Source organism: Populus trichocarpa, chromosome 17, assembly GCF_000002775.5.
Source record: "Populus trichocarpa isolate Nisqually-1 chromosome 17, P.trichocarpa_v4.1, whole genome shotgun sequence".
Taxonomy (NCBI): Eukaryota; Viridiplantae; Streptophyta; class Magnoliopsida; order Malpighiales; family Salicaceae; genus Populus; species Populus trichocarpa.
In genome coordinates, this window is record NC_037301.2 from 8,381,316 (window position 1) to 8,407,397 (window position 26,082).

Consider the following 26,082-nt stretch of genomic DNA (forward strand, 5'->3'; position numbering starts at 1 on the left):
TCTATGCGCGTGTCATATCAAATTAGTCTTGCTTCCACACTTGGAGGCTGTTTTTCATGGAATCTTTTCAAATTAATTTTAATAGGGAAAACAATTTCATTTTAAAGAAAATAAAGAATAAAAACTCAGCATGTATTAATTTATAGGCCTGCATTATCGCATCATTTTTTTTAACAGAACAAAAAACATTCAGGTCATAACTTAACAAAACGAACGAATGAATCTTAAAATTTCTTAATTCCATTTTTTATTTAGTTCAGATTTAGAATTAAAATATATAAGAATTGTTTTTATATGATTCAGTTAATATATCGGGTCCAAAAATAATATGATTGACCAGTAAAAAAAATTTAATGATGAAATTGAGAAAAATAATAAAATCGATAGAAAAACCTCTCAATTCAACTTTTTATCTAGCCTAAATTTAAAATTAAACCATTTTGAATTTACTCTAAAGTGATTTAGTAAACTCGACTAGTTCAAAAACAGCTTATTTAATTAAAATAATTATGAAATTAATTGAAAGAACCTCTCAATTCAAATCTTGTATAACTCGGAATTAAAACTAAACTATATAAAATTTGTTTTAATATGATTTAGTTGATTACGGTTAAAAAAAAATATGAAAAAAAAATTAAAAAAACAAAGCTTTTCACTGTTCGTAAACAATGTCATCAGTTGCTTTAGTGAAGTGTAATTAAGACTGAAGAGATTAGAAGACTACTAATAAATCATTTGCTGAATTCGGATCATAACAATACGCAGTCAATTCTTTCGTTTAGTTTTACGGTATCCACTTGACCCGTGCGATGTTGCTGGCTTTTTAAATTTCTAGTTTTATCTTATTATATGATAATTGATATTTATATAAAAAATAAATTACTGATTTAAATTCTATAAAAAATATATATTTTTTATTAATCAAACTTTCATATTTTTATTTATATTTATTCTTATATAAAAAATATTTGTTTTATCAACATCATAGTTTTTTAATAAAAAAAACTAAGACAATTAAAACAAATATTCATAAGAATTTTAATGAATTATTTTATGGATAAAAAATATATTTCTCTTATCAAAACACCGTTTTCTTATTCAAATATTTTTTTATCAAAAATATATCTTTTTTTATTAGAAACATGATTTTTTAAATAAAACTTTATCATAAGTTTCAAGCAAAAACAAAAAACAAATACATTTTTACGTGAATGTATGGGAAAAATAAGAAAATAAATAATTTGTGAAAATTATATAAAAACATTACTATAAAAATAATAAAATAAATATTTTATTCCCATTCATTATTCATGAGTAATATTTAAAAATATGTTCACGTATAATTATTTATATAGTAATGTTTTTAAGACTTGGGCAAATAATATATCGTCATCACACCAAAAGTTATTGGAAAATCATATAATAGGTCAAAACCCTAATTTTAACAATTTTTTTTATCTAAAACCACCCAGAAATCAATCTAGAAACCTCAATAACCTGGCTAAAATTGAAAAAAAAAAAACAAATTAAAAAATTTAATTAAAAATTTGCAAGTCCAGGCATAAAAATCAACGAGTAGAGAGAACAAACATCTAGAAAAGGTAGAAGATGTTCAGCGTTAGAGTGGCTTTTCTTGCATTAATTTCGCAGGCCATGGCCGAACAAACATCTAGAAAAGGTATATAAAAAAGGCTACATGAACGTAATACTGTTAAATGGAACCCAGAGTCAGGAATTTGACATGGCCTTCGCCTATCAATTGTTTTATTTATATATTTTAATGTATTTTCACTGGTATTTTATAAATTTATTCGATAGTTAATTATTAAAAAGTACAAAGCTCATACATATTTATTATAAAAACAATTAATTCCTGAAATATAGCCCTTGAAAATCTCATATAATGTTTTTATCATAATAGCTAACAGCTAAATCAATATTCTTCATATCATATTATTAAATAAAAAATTTATTCAAGGTTCCATTAACTTTAACATTACAATATTTACATTATAATTTTTACGAACCCTTCTTTTTTAATAATTCATTTTTATTAAAGTATTTACATTAACTTTAATAATCCTTCTTTTATATGCACATTTAAAATATTAATCTTACCTTTTGACTATGGTGCAAGTCCTTTTAGATTAAAATAAAAATAAAAAAAAAAAAGAGTTACATATAACACAAGGCAAGAACCAAGAGTCTCTTACAATAAAAAAAAAATTAATAGATTACAATTATTCACAAGTGAGGGAAAATGGACATGCCAATAAAAACAATTCTCATTAAATTAAGAAACTAAAAAAATCAATTAAATGGTAATTTTTAAATATATAAATGGAATAGCATAGATAGTATAATTAATTAAATATGAAATTTTCATAAACTTATAAAATTATTGGTACTTTTTTTTCCAAAAAACCTGCCTAGACATAACTTAAAATGAATCAAGGAATGCATCAAGATGAATCCAACAGTTTTCTTGCCCGATAGTCGCCACTCTTTTACCAAATTGCTGCTGCTGTTACACGTAAAGCAGTTCGATACAAGGAAATCATTCAATGAAATTTCATTGAACTTTTCCCTTTTTATCTAACATTAATATGGCCAGATGCACTTCAACCCCAGCACGAGATACTGGGAAAGGTGAGGAGTGATTCAACCATGGGAAATACAGGGATTAGAAAAAGGGTAAAATAAAAAAACAAGTAAATTGGGCTGCCTGGTCACAAGGATGAGCAGCTGTGTCATCTATACCATGATACTACTGTGGTGAAGGAAACCCAGCTCTATATCCTCCACACAATTCATCTCTCCAATATCGCTCTACAAGTGATAGACTGTGTATACTAGCGCCTTTCGTCCCCGCTAGAAGCAATACAACTTACCTTACAACTTACCTGAGTTAAGGCTCTCTGCTCTTCTGAAGAAAGCAACTCAATGGCATCAGAAATATCTCTTTGCTTTACATGTTTGCTGTTTGCTATTTGCACTGCCTTGGTCGAAAATTTTCATTTGATAGCAGAGTGCTGATCATTGTCTCCAACCTTTTAGCTCCAGGGCCAGGTCTCAGGACAGTTGTATTACCGATAGCAGAGCATGGATCGGTCCCATTCTCCCTGCTTCCTACGCACCAACCACCAGGAGTAAACATGCCTGGACTACGAGACAGGAGCTCAGAATCAATCTTGTCAAGCACAGGATCGTCTTGGGGGAACTTTCTAGCAAATGGAGCATTGCTGTCGATCATCCTTTGCATGTCAGCAAGGTTGAGGTGATGTGGATGCTGCTTCGGTGGGTTGTCCCAAGATATGAAATGCAGGTCACTGTTCACAGTGGTGTTTAGAAATTCTTGAGCATTGCAAATGACAGTGTGGAAGTAACCTTCTGGGGAAGATATAAAGTTCGCATAGTACATTAGCACTGTTCGAGGTAAATTGTCCCATCCCCATATGGTATAATCAATAAAAGGCCGAGACAGCGCCATCCAGGCAGAACCTAAAACAGAAAGCCAAAACTGAATTATAATGGGGCCCATGGAAACAACTACATGCCGGAATTTACCTCATTGAAGGTAATCATCTGAAAACTTCAACAATTGCATGATTGGTTCAGGTGTGATATAAAACAGAAGCACTCAAAGAAAAATATTTGCACACTCCAAAACCCCCCAAAGAGATCAAACAACAGTTTGCTGTGCTCCTAAAGAAATTAGGGTCAAGATTGGGGTTACAGTGTGGTCCAACAGTTCAGAAATAAACTGATGTGGTCATCACAGCCTACAACCCTGTATACTACATACTCCACATTCTTTCCACCATGCAGCAAGGGAAAACAAGAGGTCAGCAGGACTCCTGTAGGCTGCAATAGTTCATTTATTTTTAACAGAATAGTAGAGCTGTTCAATTACCAATATCAACGAAATCACTAGACTTGGACTACTCTCTCCTACTCTTCCCTTTCTATCTACCTTGAGAAAAGTAAGGCTTGGCTCCCTTTCCCTTAATAAACAGCACCTTTTCCACTATACCCCTGTTTCAATTTTTGCTTGGAAATGGAAAGATCCCTAGAAGCCTGTGCATAGTGAGACCAGAAGTTGCTCCAGCTAACCAAGTGGAATAGGTACAGCTAGTCAAGCTAAGGCTCCTCCTAATACTAACAAAATCGACTTAAGCAAAGGAAGCTGGTTCTAGTTCGGAATTCTATACTCACTTAAGTGCATGTGAAACACTTCTGGAAAATTTCAATGGACATAATTTGGGACCAAAGAAATCCAAAACAGAAAACCCATCAGGCAGCTCAAGTTCCAGCCAATAAACTGATTAGAAATGCAGCTGGATTTTAACAGGATCCAAACAGGAGAGAGAATGATTTCACAATTTCAGGATAACAGAAATCCCAAAACCAGGCTGGAGGGTTCAATAAACCCTGGACCCTCATCTATTTATTTATTCATTTACTATAATTATTATCATTTATTTATTTTGTAGAAAACCCACAGGATCCCAATTTCACTCTTTTAACCTGACTAAACAAAAACTTAGCCAACAGATACTAGAACACTTCACAGGTATCCGTATAACTCAGATCCCAGTGCTGAATAGATTATCTTCCTGACCTCTCTTCCAGTAATATAATTTTGATACAACAACTAACGGTACAAAATTGTATCAGAATATTTAAATGGTGAGATAGAAAGAAAAAATACTAGGAAGAAGAGGTAAACACTGCACTCAGAGTTCACAACATGTACATACCCTGTACCTGTGAACTCCAAATTATTGATGACAAGGTGCATATAGAAGAATTTCTCAGTCTCAATTTTAATACAAAGCTGATTGCAAGCAGGTCATCTATTTATAGCACTATTGATCCAGTAGTCAGCAATTGCATGTCAAAAACTGGCATTAGGACTGGTCTGATCATACAACACAGCGTTTCCAACTAAATTGTGCCAATATGGTAGAAAAGCAGTGTAAAAAAAAAAGAGAAATCTTGAATCTAGGACGTAGGGAGTGAAAACTTCCAAAATTTGTGAACATGAGAACAAGAATCTCAATGCAAATTGGTCTCATTCAACTCTTTTGTTTGTTTGAAATATGGCAATTCAAGGGTACAAGACATAATGGCATTCATAGTCAACAAGATGTAAGTAACAAAAATTACATGCGGAAGACAAGGCTCCACAATGGAACTTGCACTTACCACATCTGAAAAATCAAAGCAAAGCAGGTAGCAACTGACATTCGTTAAATTCAAGGTTCGAAATCTCATACCTGTAAACAATTTAAATGCTGTTGGGACACTCCTCCTCTGCGTAATCCAAAAAACATCAGCTTTCTTTGTCATATACAACCCCGGATCTATAATTACCGGCTTTGCCCTTTGAAACCTACAAAAATTATCAACATCCAATTAACAATTATACCCAAGACTTAAAAACCAAAAACAAAATCACCAAAGCAACAAGATTTTCAACAAGAAACAAATTATACTCACTCTTTCCATCCAATGTTACTTGTATGATCAATAAAATTAAGATCCCTTGGCAGATATGAAAATGTGTGCAACAGATCTACCAAAACGAGTAATAAAGAACCAAGATCAAAATCCGAACTTGAAAACAAAAAAAATCGCACCTAAAAAACAAGCCAAAAGAGAAAATCGGTCACTAAACTTACCATCCTGTGTGACAAGTGGATAATCAGATGCACTAAGATTAATAAACCAATCCCAATCCCCACCTTCTCTCAACAAGATAGCAGCAGCATGTAATGTATTAGCCACCATAGTGGGTCCTCTATAGGTAACAAGATTAGCTTTAGTAATCATTCTTACGTTACCAAACCTGAGAAAAACAGGGTGGTCTTTAACAAAATTGCTTAGATCTAATCTCTCCTCGTCCGAGGATTCCCTGTCCAAATGAACAACGTATTGGTTGTTGGGATGGTAGAGAGCTTGTAAGGTCCGCTTCAACATGCTGCCATCACCGGCAGAGCCAGAGATTAAGTAGGCAAATCGAGGGGGTGGAGGGAGATTTGAAGTGGGTATCGGGTGGATTTTAGTTTCAACAAATTTAGAGCTGAAAGAAGAGAAGGAACGGTAGAAAGGAAACAGAGACATGCCGTCTGAGGTGGTGATTGCTGTAAGGAAGAGGAGGAAAAGAGAGACTATAGAGCCAATAGCTAACGGAAAGATCCATTTCCTTTCCATGTTTTGGTGGTGGCGTAGGTGCATGTAGTAGCTTTTCAATCTCTTCATCTCTCCTAATTTGAGTATTATCGAAAACAAAACGGGCAAGAGGAGGTTTTGTTGAGAGCAGTGATTCTTGAGGCTTCTGTCTGGTGAGGAGTGGAGTTTGGAGGGTTATTTTTAGGTGAGGGGAGGTGGAGAGTGAAAGGGACAGGAGGGGTGACTTCGACCCTCGCCGCGACACAAGGGCACAGTTTGGTTGCGGTAAGGTGATGAGAGACAAAAGAACGACCAGGGGAGTTTTTTGTCATTGCAGTTGTTGCTGTTATTATTATTATTATTAATGAGCATCTGCTAACCTATTAATCTCGTTCCGGTCCATTACCTAATTTAATGTTTTTTTTATTACTCATTTAGTAAGTTAACCCGTTTTATTTTTATTTTTATTTTTTATTAAAAAAGGACAGTAAAAATTGAGTTGAGATTGGGTATAATTTAACTATGTATAAACCTTGTCTATAAAAACTAGGTTTTTTCTCTTTCTTTTCTTATTATTTTCAAGTAAAACCTCAATCTTTTTTGTAGTTAAGATTTGGTTCTATAATAATATCATAGCCCATCAAATTAATCGAGATAGACACAAACTTATCAGATTTTAAATTTACTTCTTAATAATCACGAGTTTGAGTCCTCTTAGAGCTACAGGAGGCTTACATGATCGTTAATATTAGAACCTGTAGGATTAGCGATGTACACATAAATTAGCCCGAATATCCACATTAATTAATAAAAAAAAATAAGTTCCATGTTGATAGGTACATGGATGTTTTTATTTATTTATGAGTGTGAGGTGCTGAATAGGTGGGTTTTTGGTCCATTGTTTAGGGATCTGATGTGATCTTATGTTGTTGGGACCATCAAATGAATTTGGTCAGGGAATTTTCCACTTAAATACATTTAGAAGATGATGTTAGTTAGTGGATTTTCCACTTAGATAAATGTAGAAGATGAGAAGCCAAGTCAAATACGTATAATGAATGAGACAAGCTCCCTCCAATGAAAAAGATACCTATTTTTTATTAAAATTCTTATTGTTAAATTGTGTTAAAAAGTAAAATACTCTATATTCACTAAATACATCAAATCATTTTTATTTTATACGATGATTTTTTAATATTTATAATAAAATTCAAACACAAAACAAACATATAAATTCATTAAGAACATTAAATAATTTTAATAATCTTTCCAAGCACAAATGTTATCCTCATTACTCACAAAACTTAAAATACATATCAAAATATCATTAGAAGTATAAAATTTAAACCTACGAGGCAGGAGTATTTTTATATTTTTATAATGGTTTTTTTAATTAATATAATGTCAACTAAAAAGCAATTTGGTATTTGTTCAAATATAAAAAATAATAAACAACTAAAATGCAAAGTGTAACAATTACAATACCCTTAAAATAAACAAAAAATTAAACTTTGAATTAAATGGTGTTTCAGCTTTTCATAATGGTTTTTCTGTTATTATTAAGTCAACTCATGGATAATTTTGTATTTGGCTAAATAAAAAAAGATGTATGTATACTACAATAGACAACACGTCTTAGGATAGTGTGTGTAGTGTTTTTCTATGTTTGAAAATATCCTTTTGTCATGTTATTGCAAGCATTGTCATATTCTCTTCCTGTTGATGTGACACATGTCTTCAATTGTGGTTTTGTTTGTTACCAATAGACTTTATTTTTTTTATTTCTTTTACTTTTTTCTCTCTCATCACCTGAAAACTATAGTTTGATCTTTTTTGTTATTGGTATCTCAACTTCAATTTTTATTTTTTTAATTTCTAATTTTTATTCTTGATCTTTTTGTAGAAATTTTATTTGTTTTCATTTTCATCTTTCAATTTAAATTTACAAATATTATATTTTCTAATTTGATACTTATTCTTTTGATTTCTTATTTGTTTTTCCTTAGTCTTTTTGTAAAAGTTTTATTGGTTTTTAATTTCATCATTCAATCCAAATTGATGATATTATGTTTTTTAATTTGATCCTATTTTTAATTTTTTTTCTTGGTTTTTTTTAAAAAAGTTATTATTCTTTTCAATTTCATCATTTAATCTTAATTTTTATTTATTTTTATGTCAATTTTGATCCTCATTCTTTTGATTTTTTTTCTTTTGCTAAATTGATTTTTCTTTTCAATTTCACCCTTCAATTAAATATAAAATTTATTTGGTATTTGAATTTTAATCTTTATCCTTTTAATTGCTATTTTTTAATCATTTTATATAATTAAAATTTTTTTTTCAATTTCATCTTTCAATATTTAATTGATTAGAAATTGGACTTCATGATTTTTCCAAATATAATACTTCATGATTTTAACTTGAAAAGTTAAAAAAAAACTTTATATTTTTTTTTCTCTATCGGGTTATTCCAATCTCATGATCTAGGCTACGGGTTTGGCGGGATATCTCGGGTTGGCTCAGCCCTGATTATCGAGGTTATAAGTTTATTATGTTAACTCGAGTTAACCAAAACTAGCTTTTTTGTCTTTTTTTTATCCTTTTTCGTTCTTTTGTATTTAATGGATTACGGATTGAGATACATCGTTTGTCTTTTTTTGGAGAAAATAAATTCCTCTAGTTATGCTAATCACTTTTCTTTTTAAATTCGATTCATAATGTTGTTTTTTCTCGTCTAATTGAATTAAAGTCAACTTATTTGATCAAATCGGGTCAATAACTCAAGTTATGTATTTCTTTAAAAAAAAAACACGCTTACAATAGTTGAATGTCATTTTTTATGCAAAAGAAAAATAGTCTGATGCTAATCATTTTTTTTTTAAATTTGATTCATAATGTTTTTTTTTCTCGTGATCCAATCGGGTCAATCACTCAAGTTATGTATTTCTTAAAAAAAAAACACGGTTATAATAGTTGAATGTTATTTTTTGTGCAAAAGAAAAATAGTTTGATCTTGTGGCGAAGAGGCACCTTTTTCCAATATACATTAAAAATAAAATAAAATAATTGAAAATATATATATATATATATATATATATATATATATATATATAATTGCTGCCGTTATATTCTGTTGATGTTATTTTAAATTCCAACAGTTTAGGTGGGGCAACGGATTCCACCATCGCCACTTTCATCAAAGATCTACGATTTGATATGGCAAAGAAGAGGACTCGAACAACAAAAACATGGTGAATTCAAATTGATAACCGTATCTTTCTATGTCCAATTGCAACAGTAGGCCAAGAAATGGTAAACCATTCAAGTCACTTCGTCTCCATCCAGATGCAAACAAGTCTTCCTGATCCTGCCTCTCGTCTCAATTAGGCGTTAGAAACTGAAGGCAAAAGATATCGAAAGTGTAAATGTATCATCAGGGAAAACGCCAAGTTTATGCACCATTACCATCTTGACATATGAGAAGGTAGGAAAGCAAGAGGCCCAGATAAAATATTTACAAAATAATCAGCACAGCAAAAGGCAAAATCGTAGATCTACAAGGCCAAGGGCATGTTCCTACTTCTATGCTGGTGATCTCAAAACGCCTCCTTTACTCATCCTGTTCATGATCCGTGATGCATCATTTAATCTATTTTTTCTTTCATAAATGCTGGCAACAACAAGATGCAACTCTTTCTTGTTAATGTTAGGATCAGAATCCAGCCTCTCGAACAAGGCCTCAATCATCATAAAGTCTTTTCTTGCACCGTATAAACTCAGCATCTGGAAATGAACTTCATCTGGAAAAACACATTCTTCTTCCTGCATTTCTTTATATAAAGCATCCGCCTTCTCAAATTCATGCAACTTCCCGTAAGCATTCAGAACAAGAGCAATCACATTAGAATCAGGAAAGTATCCAGCTCCCCTCATCTTTTCAAACACCTCAATCACATTTGCAGGTTTTCTGTTCCTTGAAAAAAGATCGACCATGCATCCAAACACAGATATATCCTTCACCTCCCCAGCATCAAAAGCCTGACGAAAAACCCATGTGGCCTCTTCTATTCTACCAGCTCTGGCAAGAATTTTAATAGCAGTTTCCCTAGGGATACTGTCTGGGTGTTTGAGCTCGTGAAGCAGTCGCTTAGCATGAGCAACCAAACCTGAACGTTCATAAGCCACAATCATTGTCTGATAAAGGACTTGATCGATCTCAACCCCTGAACTTCTCAGCTTTTGAAACAACATTGCTGCCCTATCCAATTTCCCTGCCTTACCCCAAATAGAAATGATTGTTGAGTATGTAATGGCATTTGGTTCAATTCCTCTATTCTGCATTTCCTGCATAAGATTTGTGGCCTTTTCATGCTCAAGTGATTTCCCATAAACCTTAATCATAGTATTATAAGTGACAACATTCTGCTCAATATCCTTCTTCTGCATCAACCTAAATAAATGAATAGCTTCACCAAAAAGCTCGGTCTCTCCATAAACTCTCAAGAGGGTATTATAACTAACAACATTTGGTTCAATTCCCATCTTCCTCATGCTCCAAAACAACCTATCCGCTTCCTTAGCCATATCAAGCTGCCCATAAACATCAATCATGACATTACACGTCGTGAGATCAAGCGGGCACTTGGCCTCATTCATCTCTGCAAAAACAGACAAGGCCTCAACAAACTTCTCATTCTCAACATAAACACTCAACAGCGTCGAATAACTAACTGTATCAGGCATAACCCCCACTTCCCTCATCTCCTTCATCAACAACTTTGCCTCTCTAAACAACTTAGCTTTTCCGAATACATTAATCATCGAATTATATGCAACTAAATCCGGCATAATCCCACTCCTTTTCAGCCTCATAAATATCGAAATAGCCTTAGAATAATCACACAACTTCCTTGAAAGCTCAATCAAATTACTATACAAAACAAGATCACCCGAAACACGGTCTTGTTCCATTTGTTGAAGCCAAAATAGGGAAGCATCAAACATGCCCGCTTTCCCAAAATGGGTTATCAAAGTGGAATACGTATATCTATCCGGTGCAAGAGCTCGGTTACGCATTTCGTCAAACAGGCCATGGGCATGGTCCCATTGCTTAGCCCTTAAAACATTACGCAGAACAACATTGTATGCAAACACAGATGGGGAATACCGTGCGATATCATTAATCCAATCAAGAAGGGCAAGGGATCTTTGCCAGTCAGATTCGCGAGAGATAACTGAAACCATGAATCGAATTGAGAGTTGCCTGTCTTTATAAGGCGATAATAAAGAGTATAGTTGTAGCTCGTTTTGGGTTTGGCTAATTGAGAGTAATAGCTCGGTCATATCCACACTGTGGTCTAAATAAACCGGTTCTTGTCTTTGTTTTCTACGGTAAGGTACTGTCGTTGTGTTTCTTGTCCAGATATCTTTTCTGGCTGCATACAGGAGGAGAGAGCGGGCTCTTCTTCTGGGTTTTCTTGAGATGGTGGTGTAAATATGGATCTTGATTAGGGGTAAAAGTGGGAGGAAGATGTTGGAAGATGGGAGGGGATCTAGTACTTGCATGGAAGTAGCAGGTAACGCGAGGGGAGACATTTGTGAGAGTTTTTTTTGATGCAGTGAAGGTGGTTTCGTTTCTGTTTATAGTTAATGCAGTTGCAGTAAATTACACTTTACTCCTTCTATGTTGAATGTAATAAAAACTTAGTCCTTCAAGTTTGGGAATATATTGTCTAATTTGACTCGAGTTCACTCGATGTTTAAAAGGATGTTTGGAAATGTAATAACAATTATTTTTTAAAATATTTTTTTGTTAGAAATATATTAAAATAATATTTTTTTATATTTTAAAAATTATTTTTAATGTCAGTATATCAAAACGATTTGAAAATACACAAAAAAAAATAATTTGAAACAAAAAAAATTCAATTCTTTTCAAAAATATTTTTAAAATTCAAAAACAAACAAATTCTAAATCTTTACTACATAGATTTCTAAAAGAATTGAAGTTGCCAAAAAGGTACTTCTAAAATTTAGAGAATAAAAAGGAAGCAACTATGTGTTAATTTGAATGGAACAATGGCCAACAAAAATATAAGCTAAACTTATTTATTTTTGTGTTTTAAAAATATTTTTAAAAAAATTTAAAAAATTTTATTTATATTTTTTATTTTAAATTAATTTTTCATATTTTATATCGTGTTAATATGTTAATATCAAAAATAAATTTTAAAAAATAAAATAATATTATTTCAAAATATTTTCAACAAAAAAAACACTTGCTATTTCTAATAATGGATCCAAAAGCACCCATTTCCTTGTACAGTACATTACTAATCAGAAAGAGCTTTTGCTCCAGACACCATCTGATTTTGATGAATTTTGGCTGTGGTTTCAGACCTGCAATGATTACGTGTCTTTCAGACCTGCAATGAATTTAAACAATTAAAAATAATAATAATAATTTATTGAACTTCTCATCTCAATTCTGATTAACATCCGCGTTACATAACACACGCTTTATCCATCGCCAGAAAATTTGAAAAGAGATTTTCTAATTATCAGTTGCTTCTGTTTTTTATATATATAAATAATTTCATGTCATGCATGAATCTACGAAGCACCTCTGATTACAGATATTATATATGTTGAAAGTTCGATAATATCAACAACGAAGCGGAGAAAAGAATATTTAGCAGCACTGTTAGTGGCTTGCTGAGACGTTTTCCGGCAGAAGGGGAAGGGGAAGGGGAGGAGGGAACAGGAGCTGTGACATTCTCCATTGAGCAAACGTAACTGCATCTGCTAGGACGAGCTATTCTGTATACACCACTGCTGGCTAAAATAAACGTGTCTTTCCTGTTATCCTGACCAAAAGAGAATATGAATCCCAGTGAAGGGAAAGAACTCCCTGCTGCCGTCGTGCATGGGATAGGAGTGTCATGGGCACAACTAACAGGAAGCTTAGTGCTTGTGAAGTTCCCGCTATCTTTCGGGTTCTCTGTTCCAGCCCATATTGCTCCAGCGTACAAATCTGAAAAAAGGTATCTGAAACCCACCATGGTTTGTCAGGAGGAGAAGAGGAAAGAGCTCATTAACTTGGATCAATCCCCATGTTTTGACTTTTATTCGCAGAAAGAGTTCCAGGGTGACTACAGATATGGCATAGATTATATATTAAGATTACAAGGAAGAGATGGTATAATCATCACCATCATTTTTATTCAATTGCTGTGTTAATGCTATTGATTTGCAAGACGCCAAACGGAACGATAAGAAGTAGTTCAAGTTTAAGAAGTAATTCCAGATTCCAAATTGGTCAAACTAAAGTAATAAGAATCAAGCTTACTCACCTTCCATACATGCATGGATCAGTCATCGATCGATAGAAATAGCCTCCTGTAATTGATGCAGATCCTTCTTCATTGTTTACTTCTGAGTGGTTGTATCCCATTACAGGAAAAATTGGATTTATGGAACTCACAGATGTATTCCCCCCTGGAGCAGTTGGGGGATGGTACAGAAATTGACCCTCATAAACACGCCATCCGTAGTTACCACCCTTGGTGATGAGATCTACCTCTTCATATTGATCCTATAAGATTAAGACCCTTCTCCCTTCATTAGTAATCTCAGAAAAAAGAAAATGATATCAACAAAAAAAATGCAGTAAAGCTTGTAGTGTACGATTAGAAAAAATAAAGATGAAAGACAGCTTCCAGTAGGCAGCATTATCAACCATCAAAAATCTTATTTCAAATCTATTCTAACTGGGAGGAGGCCAGGCTAACCTGGCCAACATCTGCACAGAGAAAGTAGGAAGGCCTCTCTGCATCAAAAGAGCATCGCCAAGGATTTCTTAATCCTAGTGCCCAGATTTCAGGCTCCAATCCCTTGTCTTCAGAAAATGCATTATCTCCAGGGACAGAGTAATTTCCCCACAGGCCTAGGTCAGTGATCTTTTGGCCACCTGAAAAGTTACAAAAAAGAGGAGGTGATGCGATGGTAGATTAATAAGAAAAATATGGTGGAATGGCAACCAAGATATCAAAATGCAATGCATCTATGCTAAATGATTGCAGCAGTAAAGAGATGTACTGTCAGTAGCTCAGACAATTTGTCCATGGTCATATGATCAGAAACAAACATGAAGCAGAAAAAAGTATAATATAAGAAACCAAATTTTTCATGGAAAGAGAAGTCACTTGCATCCACTAATGTTGAACAAGTTCAAACTGCATACAAGACAACAGATTGTTTAAAGAGCTGAACAAGTTGGGATCTCAAGTGTTTCCACAACTCTATTCTTATCTCCCCCTATCAGCTCAGAATTCCAAATGGATCATAAAGAGACATATCCCCTTGATAGACCATTAACATATCTCCATTCGGAAGCCTTAAATCCTTTTTCATAAAGGTTTTCACAAGAGCATGGAGTAGAAGATTTGTAACCAAGAAAGGACTGAAGATAAACCATGAATGGCAGTGCTGAGCTCTTCTAGTACAGTGTTAAGTTTTTCTGGGGTTTCCAAAGTTTAAACAACGTCCTAACTCTAATCAATAAACCAGTGGATGAAGTATTTCCACTAAAATAAAATTCAACCTGAAGCTCACCCGTGTCCATGGGGAAACCTCCATATGACAACTTTATTCAACTTACCCCACTAGGAGAAAATCTCCAGCAACAAAAGCTAATATAAACTTAATTCTGTCAAGTTCCTGCACCCTTTCATCAGAAAAATATAGTTCTGACACCTGAATTGTACAAATCGTTGAAATTGATTGTTTGTTTGCACATTGAAAGAAATCAACCCATTTCTTTTCATTTGTATTTGGCATTATCACAAGTCAGCGTGTCCATTATCATTAGCCAATAGACTAGCAGTTTAATACCTCTACGCCCTTGAACTGACAGTGCTTCTCATATTTCTTCGCAAGCATGTTTTTATTTTTCCACAAAAACAAATACTTTATGGTTATGGATACCAGATATAGAAAGATTTTTAAGTAGGTTTTTCCTCACGTATCCAAAAAAGAGCCTATATTGTGTTGAAAACTATTTGGGGCTATAATCCCAATAATGAGCGTTTATAAACCAATACTTACTTGGAATGTTGTCTATGTCCAGCCTCATAATTTTTCCAAGCAATGATTTCTTGTTTTGTGAAAAATTGTAAGGATCGCCAATACTTCCACCATCTCCCATCATAAAGTACAAATATCCATCTTCAGGTCCAAAAAGTATCTGACCACCATGATGGGCAGTAAATGGCAAACCCATGGTAAATATTCTTCTGACTTCCTGTGGTTGCACACTTGTTGCCTGCAATTGAGGTCGAAATGATTATATGAACTGTAGTAATTGATAACCAAGAGAGAGAGGAAAAAAAATCTTTCAGATCTTTACCAAGGAAGGTTGCGATGAGGTACCATTTGCACTAAACTCTGCTATGATGCTGTGATACTGGCAAGGTTGCGCTCCATTCTCAGAGGGAAGCTTTGAAGGATCACATCCCATATCAGAGTTACATGAACATCTTCCTGAACATTCCGGCCATTTTACCTTATCACAGTTAAAAGAAGCAAAGAAACGTCCATTTTGATGAAAATTTGGATGAAAAGCTATTCCCATCATCCCCAATGCAGTATCATAATATACTTCGTCGGTCAAATCAAGAAAAGGGTTTGATTCATCAAGCCCTAGAGTTTCTCCTGATCCCTCAGCAGGAACCGTAGCCAACCAAATCTTACCCGGTTGGTTTGCTAAGAAGACACGGTTTGAACCATCAGGATGAGCTACCATATTAAGGTAGGATCCGTTCGCAATCTTCTCAAGGCAGATACCACTAGGGAGACTTGGACTTTCAGAACTGTTTAGTGAAACTGGTCCACCATCGAAACATACCGAACCATCATCAGAAGCTCCTCCAAACTCATTACAGAAAGCACCCTTTGACTCCCATAATTCCGTCAGTTTGGAAGAAGAATTAACCACAGATCCACCTTTGTCTATTGCGAAAGGAGAATTTGATATGGATAAATTATGGCATTCATCCCAAACTCTTGAGCAAAAGTCTGTAGCAGCAAGTTGGGACTGGGATGAGTTTACTGAAACTGTGGAATTGCAAAGGACAGGAACTAGTCGAGGAGCCGATACAATTCTATAAAGCTCTGCTGAAAACGGATCACATCTCTGCCAAAAATCAATGATTCAAAGCATGAAATGCAGTTCAAAGATGTCCTGAAATCTGCTACATGTTCGGTTTTTATCTGAGGCCTCATATGGCTAGAACTTAAAAGATTAGTCAGCCTCAGGCTGACAATGACATGGGGTGTCAAGATAAGGGCAACTCTACGAGTTTCAAGAACAGATCAATGAATAAAAAAAATCCTGTACTTGGATATCTCTATACGATGCAGTTTTCAAACATTGTTAACTGACTAATTAATTGAAAGTCCGATAAGCTTGTAATACATTTAGTCAATCATTCTTTCATTCGACAAAAACAACAATTAGGCACCAGCCAAGGTTTCTTCAAGCATCAAGTGCGAAAAAAAGATGAGAACATAACAACTATCAGGTTGACAAACTTACTGAGCAGAGTGTTGATTTCAGAAGAGAAGCACAGCCATAATCAGAAACATTCAATGATTTAAACTGTTTGTGCAACTCTACATCTTCAGTGGAGTTACAGCATACGCTTCCACTGTATTGACAGAAAGCGAGAGGTGATTTCGGGATAAAGGGAGACCCTGATTCAGCAGAAGGAAAAGGTCCGAATCAAAGAATAGAATAAAAATAATCATTATCAAAGCAAAATCATTGGAATTCAGAAGTAAACCAAAATGAAAAAAGAAAAAAGAAGAGTAAATAATACACAAGAAACACCCACTTAAATCAGTGCACAACGGATATGAAGAACCATAACGAGTAAGAAGCAGCATGTTACAGAACAAGAAGATGATTGAAGGAATACCATCCATCTCTCAGATCATAGAGAGTAGAAAGAAAAATCACATCACCAATGAGCAAACTCTGTCCTCTATTCTTTTGGATTTCAACATTACCAAGGAGTTGAAAAAACTATATACCAGCGCTGTAGTCAAATATTGTAGACAATTGAACATCCAGATACAGACAGAATAAATACTTAAAAACTCACGCAAAAGATTTCTGGTTATTAACAATTCATTGAAGAACCTTCACACTCAATTATAAAACCAAGATATTTGTCTGGCTCAAGCAGACACTTAACAAAATCATGTTATTTTGTGCAGATATATAAGCTTGGTTGACTCTCAAAAACATTAACAAATCGTATTACAAGAAAGTATACATCAAGTTGAGCAGAAAAACAATAATATATAACAATTAAGAAGCAAGAACTCCATCTGTTAGCTTAAAATAGTAACTCTAGACGCATGCAAAACTAAAAGGCCAAAATTGCAAAGGTCAAAATTGCAAAGGTCAAATTTAAACATGAATCAATACCCTATAAACTTACTTTGATTTTGAAATTAATATTCGTCTGAAGAATGTCAGCTGGATTCACCTATCAACTCTAGAAATATAAAGAGACAAAATTATTATTTTTGGTTTAATATTTATAAATGTCGTATATGTTACATGATAATTTTATTATATTTTATAATCTATTAATATTTATTATGTGATTAATATATAGTTTGGATGATTTATTAAATTGAAATTAATTGTATTTTAGTCTTAATTGAATAAATTTGATTTAGTGATCTTGATTTGTTTTGATACATAAAAAAGTTTCAAACCTTATTTTTGTGATGTGGGCATATGAAATTTGATATGTGTGCCCTCATCTAATGTGGGTATGTAATACTATAGTTTATAGATATTTTAATTAGTTTTTAATTTGTTATTAATTTGGAATAAGGATGATAGACAATATTATTAATAAATGATTGCTATTTTTGATATAAATCCTCAAGGAAACTTTTTAGTCAATGATTAAATAGGTTGTACTCACTGCATTACAGACCGAGTCAAATTCTTTCTAGTGTATAAAAACAATACTCGGAGCAATGATAGTATCTTTAAATGAGTAAGAAAAATTTGAGATCCTAATCATTAATTCAAATAGGTTCAATAATTTTGGTTAATTCAATAATATGATTAAAAAAAGTAAACAACAACAAAAAAAAACCAATAACTAATCGAGAAAAATAAACGCTTGCTAATATTATAAAAAAATACACTCTAAATATTTTAAAAACGCCTCAATGATCTTATTTGATAACAAAGTAAAAATTAAATGAGAATGGAATAACCTCATAAAGTTAAAAAAAAAATTACTAGTAAATCAAACATTGAAGGACAAACTAAAAAAAATCAATTTTGAAAAAAAAACAAAAAAGCCTGATTTGAGTCAACATGACAAGTTCACGGCCCGATCATGAGATCGAGATAATAGTGTATAAAAGAAATTGAATAAAAATAAATGTCAACTCTCAAGCAAACTAAATGATGAAATGCGAAACTGAAAAAACAATCAATTAAAAAAATATCAAAAAAAACTTGAGCAACCTAGATTAACTTGACTAACTCACGACCCAAGATATGAGATCGGGATAATCCCAAAGAAAAAAAAGTAAAAAAATTCATGAAGCTCAAGACCTAATAACCTAATGTTGAAGGATGAAATTGAAAAAAAAAATTTGAAAGAAGAAATGTCGAGAGAGAAAAAACTCGAGTTAACTTGACTAACCCGTGACCCAGGATATGAAATCAAGATAACCTCGTAGAAAGAAAAACAAAACAATCATGAAACTCAAGGCCTAATAACCTAATGTCAAATGATGAAATTGAAAACAAAATCAATTTAAAAAGAGGACCTAAAAAATACTAAAGTTAAACCGAGCTAATTTTTTAAACCAATGACACGAGTCATGAGACCTGGATTATCTCATAGAAGGAAAGCATGAAAAAATCACGAAGCAAAATTATTAATCATTAAAAAAATTAAAAACAAAACAAATAGCAATAGAAACAATGAGGACCTATAAAAACTAAATGAAAGAAAATAATGAGGGACTAAATTGAAAAATAAAATAAATCAAAAAAATGATAATGGGGACTAAATGAGATAAAAATATTAAATAAAATAAAATGTTGAGGAACGAAATTGAAAAAAAAATCAATTTTAAAAGACATTGAAAGCAAAACAAATAGTAATCAAAAGAATAAGGATCAAAATTGATACAAATATAAATTGACATGACATATTTAATTTTTAAAAAGGTTGATGTGAAATCTGAGACAAGGAAAGAGAAAAGAGGGATGAAAAGAAAAGAAAAAGTTCATTAGAGCTCAACTGCTCCTCCTCCGTAGACACATGCCTGACCATTTGGAAAAGGACGACATAACGCTTTCAATATCATCATGTAAGGCGGCGTTTGATCTTAAGGATGCTCCATATGTGTTGCCCAATGATCATAGGTGTCTCCCACATGTTGACTCGTGCGTTGTACACTCCTAATAACTTTTTATTTTTTTAATTATATTTATATTTATTATAAGACTAAATTGCCCCTTATTCATATTGATTATATAACTAAAATGTCATGATGAAAATACAAAACAAAAAAAACCTTGGACATCAGTTTTAAGTTTTTTTTTCTTTAAAGTGCAATGCATTCATTTCATTATGTTAACAAAACATAAAAAGAATAAAACACGTCTATACCTTATCTTTAAGATTTTTATCTTTAATGGTAGTTAAGTTATTTTATTGTGCATCTAAAATGTTAAAAGATATATTTATCCCTAATCAATATAAGAATGACAAATGGATCCTAAAAAAAAGAATGAAATGCCCCTAATAGCTAGTTATATGATTTTATTTGAGAATGACAAAATAGTCATTATATTATTCCAATCCAAAGTGCAATGAATCTAGAGATATAGTTAAATGCTGATTGTTTTTACTTCTTTTTTTTAATAAAAACTAGATTTGACTAGCTGTTTTTTTACTTAAGTTAAATCAAAATAGGCTAGCATAGTAAAAGGTTAGGAACAATATAGATGTCAATTCATTATTTTTATATTTAGATATTGTGTCTTAGTCATGTCTTTTGCTATTTGCTTCTAATTTACAATCTTATGTATTGTTTGGTGTTTGTCTTAGTTCTAGGATTTGACATCAATTTTGTTCCAATATTTGGTGGTAGTGGTGTTATTGTTGTTTGATTTGGTTTATTTTATCCATTTCATGTTTTTTGATGTACCATTAACAATTTGATTTGAATACACACACACACACACACACACACATATATATATATATATATATATATATATATAAAGAGAGAGAGAACACCTTTGGACTTAAAGCTGATAACTCTATTTTTTATATTATTTTTTTCTCATATTTTAGGAATTAGATTTTGGGATAAAGATGATTTCTCTCATATTTTAATAAAAAAAAAAAGGTTGATTGATCATGTGTTCAACGCAAGTTATTTGATTTTTTATTATACTGGAGCTCTATTCACCCTGTTAAACATAAGATATTATTAAATAAATTATAACCCATGACATAATAATAAGTTAAACCACTTCTTCGGCCTCTAAAATAGGAGCGAGAGGGGACTCATTATAATTTAGTATCAAGATTTTATTTATTTATTATTTATTATTTGAAACAAGAAAAAAAATGAGTACCTACAAATTTAATTTGATTAGTTGTTAACCAGCCTCGATGCCTGTGTTTCGCCATATGATCTAATTATTTTATTTTATTTTATTTTATTGCATTGCATTGCGAAAATTTAATGTTCAGATGTCGAAATGAAGTAGAAAAAGAATATTAAAAAAAATTAGCAATGATAAACTTGTAACCATAGTAATCATGGTCAAGTCAACGCAAGATATCTCATCAAACTCGCGGTTTAAATCATGAGATTGGAATAACAAGATAAAAAAATAAAAACAATTATACAACCTTTTAAAAAAAAACTTATGTCAACTTTTCAAACTCGTAACCTGGATCATTAGACTCGAATCATTCAATTTGAACAAATCATAAAGTTCAATTCTCAATCAATCAACTATTGAAGGATAAAATTAAAAAATAAATTTTAATTATACAAAAGGATTAAAAATAGCAATTAAAAAAAATAACTATCAAAATTAAAATACAAAAAAAATATGATTGAATGGTGAAATTGAAATGAAAAATTAATTTAGTAAAAGAACCAAAAATCAAAATAATGAGAGTCACAATTGACATAAAAAAATATTTTGAATGAAGAGTGAAACTGAAAAGAATAATAACTTTAAGGGCAAGAAAAAAATTAGAAATCAAAACAATAAGGATCAAATTAGAAATATAATATCATCAATTTGAATTGAATAATGAAATTAAAAACCAATAAAACTTTTACAAAAGAGTCAAAGAAAGAAATTAGAAATTCAAAGAGGGAGTACCGAATTAAAGAATATAATATTTGATAAATTGAAACTGAATGAAGAAATTAAAAATAAATAAAAGTTTTATAAAATATCAAAATTAAAAATTAAAAATCAAAACAATAAAAACTAAAATTAAAATATCAACCACCAGAAAGTTAAGCTATAATTTTCAGAATCACTAGCAATAAATAAAAAAATATTTTTAGATGATAAGAAACACTGCACGGTACAACCGAAAGACAAGGGTGGCTCCCAGGCGAATCCTCAAGATGCAATTTGGTCCCGATCCAAATCTAGAACACAAAGACGTTGACTATGACCAACAAGAATATAACTAACTCAATAATTCCTTGAATACAAATCCTAGTCGTTTGTCCTATTAACGACGCGAGTTCGCCCTTCATTCATTCATGGTGTCAGACTCCTATGATATGATCTTGGTCAGCAAAAACTGTAAAAGTCAAACTTTTTGTTCTTCCATTTTCGACGGCACTCAAGTTATTTAATTTGTAGTACTATATGTATTTAAAAAACCTCCTCTGATCACCCCTGCCCTTGATACTTGTACAGAAAAGAGCAGGCACCCATTTCGTTTTAATTAATCATTAATTTCTCATCTTGATCATAGAGTACGTTATGGAATTCTTCAACCAAGCCAAAGCAGTGAGACTCAAGAGTCACCACGACAAGTACCTTGTTGCAGATGAGGATGGAGAAACTGTTCGGCAGAGCCGCGACGGATCATCACGAAGAGCCCGTTGGACAGTAGAGTTGATTCAAGGCAATAACCATCATATCCGACTAAAAAGTTGTCGTGGAAAGTATCTTACAGCCTCGGAGGAGCCATTCTTGCTAGGCATGGCAGGGAAGAAAGTGGTACAAGACATGCCAGTATCTGTAAAGGATACTGCGATTGATTGGGAACCAAGAACTGAAGGGTTTCTTGTCAAGTTAAAGACAAGTAGAGGCAAGTTCTTGCTTGCTAACGGACGCATGCCACCATGGAGAAACTCGGTCACACACGACACCCCACGCAGGACTGTAACACACGATTGGGTACTTTGGGAAGTGGATGTGATGGACATTCTCGAAACTATATTGCCTGCTTCGCAGCTCTCCGGTGCTTCACCGCTTTCCGATATAGGCTCCCAGTACGTCGTTAGTTTTTCTAGCCGCAGACTTTCTATTGCAAGAGAGGTATGGATTTTAACTTCTACACCTTTTAATTTATTTATTTATGCACTATATTTACACCCATTTGTGTTTGAAATTATATAATCTGGTTATTTGATCTTTAAAATTGAATATTTGTTTCTCTCAGGCTTAGTTCTTGGATATTTAGGAAAAATTAACAAAACATGATTGTGTTAAAGACATCATCATCAATTAAAACTCAAAAGTCAATGTCTTGACCCACTCAATGTCTAGATGTGTTAACGGTAAACTTCATACATGCGTGGCTTCTTTTAACTCTTCGGCTTAATTCGGGCCCGTCCTAGATGGGAACTTGCGCCTGGCAACTGCTTGTCTTTTAAGAAAATGATATATAATCTAAATATTTATTTTTTTTATTTGCTGAAAAATAATTTTTTTTAAAAAAATAAATTTTGAAATAATAAAATTCTGGAAAAGTAAATTATTTTTCGATGTTTGATAGTATAATGAAAAATAAGTTGGAAAACATTTTCCAGTGTTTGGTTATGTAATGAAAAATAAGTTGGAAAATAACTTATTAATGTTTTATTTTTTTCAAGTTTATTAAAATAATGAGGAATAAATCTTACAAATTAAAAAGTTGACTGAGAATGAAATTGAAAAAAAATATGATTTCATAAATTATCTTAAATAAAATAAATAATGATCAAAATAATAGAGATCAAATCTAACAAATAAAAAAATTAAAAGATAAAGAAATTGAAATAATAATAATTATCATTTCATAAATTATTTCAAATAAAATAAGTAAAAATCAAAAGAATGAGGATCAAATTTGATAAATAAAAAATTTCAGTTAAAAAATGATAAGGGAAAAGCAAATCATAATATATAAAAATAAGGACCAAAGTTAATATAAAAATTAAATTCTAAGGGATAAAATTGAAAAATAATATTCAAAACAAAATATATATAGCAATTAAAAGTTTGAGGATCAAATTTGATATAATCAGCAAATAATATGATATTTTTAAATTTTTCACAACTTCTGGAAAGTATTTTCCATACAAAATAAAAGAAAAACACTTACTTGAAAACTAAACCAAATTTTTCTTTGATTGGAAAGTGTTTTCTGTTGACCAACTTTTCTAATGACAAATAAATACAGAAAAATTTGAAAAATAATTTTCAAAAAACCACTTTCCGTCAAATAAACGCCCTGTAAATTACATTAATTTGATCCCTTGAAAACAAGTTTATATATCACTTCCATTGTATGAAGAATTTCCTAGAATATATTTATTGAGTGTTTATCTCTATTTTCTAAAAGATTGTTACATAACTAGAAATTTTCTTTCATTCTTCTTTAAGCTACGTACTCCAATATTAGCTTCCTAATTAATATATTTAGTAAATCTCCTAGTTTCTTGCTTCACTGATTACTAAATTAAGCTTTCCCAACACCTCGCAATCCTCCCAGAAACCGTTAAGAGTAGAGACATAGATTTAAAACCATTAGCTGCTTTGGGTCAGGCATGTATGAAATTAGAGAGAGATGCATGCGATGTTAATCGATTGTTTTCTTTCTTTTCTCTGTATATATATATCATATATGTGTTAAATTCCTTGTCAAATGCATGCATTTAATTTAGACATCTGATTGGTCTGTTTGATTCCACTATATAATGTGGTGATGTGCATGTTATATTGATCCAGAGTGCTATGGATATTTTTGAAAAAGCAACCTCTGTTCGTCTTCGGAGTCACCATGACAAGTATCTTACAGCAGATGATGATGAAGAAACCGTTAGCCAAGAGCGCAATGGGACAGTGAAGAATGCGAAATGGACTGTGGAGATTGTCGGCCATAGCAATGTTATACGTTTGAAAAGTTGTTTTGGCAGATACTTGACAGCCAGTAACTTGCCGTTCTTTCTAGGAATGACAGGCAAGAAAGTGCTGCAAACTTTGCCTGAACGATTGGATTCTTCTGTGGAATGGGAGCCCATCAGGGAAGGCGTCCAGGTTAGGCTCAGGACGCGTTACGGGCAATATTTACGCGCAAATGGAGGCGTGCCACCTTGGAGAAATCATATAACACATGACATTCCTCATAGAACTTCGACGCAGGATTGGATTCTATGGGATGTGGATGTTGTACAGATAAGAGTCCCAGATCCTGCAACTCCGCCAGTACAGCAACAACAACAACCACCTGGTGAACAAAGTCAAACGGCACCGAATTCCGAGGCTAGTTCACCAACGACGTCCCCCAGATTTTTGTTCGTGCAGTCCGATGATTCTTTCGAAGGTTCGTCGGTGAAAAATGAAGGCAGGGCCATACATTACCGAGTGGCCATTAATGTAGATGGTGATGTTGACGAAAATGAAGAACTTTCCTTCACATTTAAGGGAAGCATGGTGGAGGAATTGAAGAATAAGTTGGAAGAAGAGACAGGGCTCGTTGATATCCAAGTTTGCTCCAGGAATCCATTGAATGGGAAGATCTATCCCCTTCGCTTACATCTTCCACCAAACAACACAGAAATGCATGTTGTTGTCGTTCCCTCTCCAGGGAGAGATTAGGTTTATAAATATCCTTAATATTTTATGCTTCATGTACGTGATCAAATTACAATCTCCAGTGTTCATATTATTGTGATTCCTGTATAGAACACAAATTTGAACCATATTTCCCCAAGACAAGCTTGAATTGATTCCTTAAGATTTTCTGCTGCATGCGTTTCCTCTTGGTTGGTGGATGTAAAGTTTTCGGTTGGAGGCAATTCCAAGAATTATATCAAATTAATGTTGATGTTTAGTTATTTATCTGTGTATTAATTTGGTATGGAGACTGAAATAAGTCTCAGCCTCTCGGTTAATTTGATATTGGGCCATTGAAAACTAAGCAGGAAGGATAGAGATGTTCAAGCATGAAGCTCACTTGCCAATTAAAAGTGCATGTTCTAAAATAGCTTAGATTTGGATCTTAAGCCCTGGTTTTGAATAATCCATCAAACTATAGAGATAAAATGTTAGCCCACAATACAATTACAAAAAGTCCATAATAATGAAGACATAGGCCGTAGACCCATATCCAAGACAAACATAAGATTCCAAATTATAAACAAGTAGTATAGAATTCTTTGATAGCTTCTGTTGAAATCATGTTTTTTAAACATTTAAATATTTTTAAAAAAAAAAATTTTATATTTTTAAATTATTTTAATAGATTAATATTTAAAAAATATTATTTTAATATATTTTCAAATTAAAAAAAAAATTAAAAAGCAATCGCTATTATTCTA

At 32.5% G+C, this 26,082-nt stretch overlaps 4 protein-coding genes across 4 annotated transcripts; 1 reads left to right on the forward strand and 3 right to left on the reverse strand.

Annotated features, from left to right (window-relative positions):
* Positions 1–2,468: 2,468 nt before the first annotated feature.
* On the reverse strand, positions 2,469–6,484 carry LOC7482437 (beta-glucuronosyltransferase GlcAT14B). Its single transcript, XM_002323992.4, has 4 exons — positions 5,685–6,484; positions 5,503–5,578; positions 5,280–5,395; positions 2,469–3,501 (listed from the first exon to the last, which is right to left on the reverse strand). Exons 1-4 carry the CDS (start codon positions 6,262–6,264, stop codon positions 2,987–2,989), a joined length of 1,287 nt encoding a protein of 428 aa, XP_002324028.1. The 5' UTR covers positions 6,265–6,484; the 3' UTR covers positions 2,469–2,986.
* Positions 6,485–9,585: 3,101 nt separating this feature from the next.
* On the reverse strand, positions 9,586–11,804 carry LOC7495943 (pentatricopeptide repeat-containing protein At5g39980, chloroplastic). The gene has a single exon (XM_024588694.2). It carries the CDS (start codon positions 11,767–11,769, stop codon positions 9,757–9,759), a length of 2,013 nt encoding a protein of 670 aa, XP_024444462.1. The 5' UTR covers positions 11,770–11,804; the 3' UTR covers positions 9,586–9,756.
* An 805-nt stretch (positions 11,805–12,609) lies between these two features.
* On the reverse strand, positions 12,610–17,286 carry LOC7495944 (HIPL1 protein). Its single transcript, XM_024588803.2, has 7 exons — positions 17,067–17,286; positions 16,769–16,926; positions 15,581–16,366; positions 15,280–15,496; positions 13,965–14,143; positions 13,527–13,768; positions 12,610–13,221 (listed from the first exon to the last, which is right to left on the reverse strand). Exons 1-7 carry the CDS (start codon positions 17,155–17,157, stop codon positions 12,813–12,815), a joined length of 2,082 nt encoding a protein of 693 aa, XP_024444571.2. The 5' UTR covers positions 17,158–17,286; the 3' UTR covers positions 12,610–12,812.
* Positions 17,287–22,146: 4,860 nt separating this feature from the next.
* Positions 22,147–25,599, forward strand: LOC18107287 (uncharacterized). Its single transcript, XM_024588812.2, has 2 exons — positions 22,147–22,816; positions 24,491–25,599. Exons 1-2 carry the CDS (start codon positions 22,256–22,258, stop codon positions 25,358–25,360), a joined length of 1,431 nt encoding a protein of 476 aa, XP_024444580.2. The 5' UTR covers positions 22,147–22,255; the 3' UTR covers positions 25,361–25,599.
* The last annotated feature ends 483 nt before the right edge of the window (positions 25,600–26,082 follow it).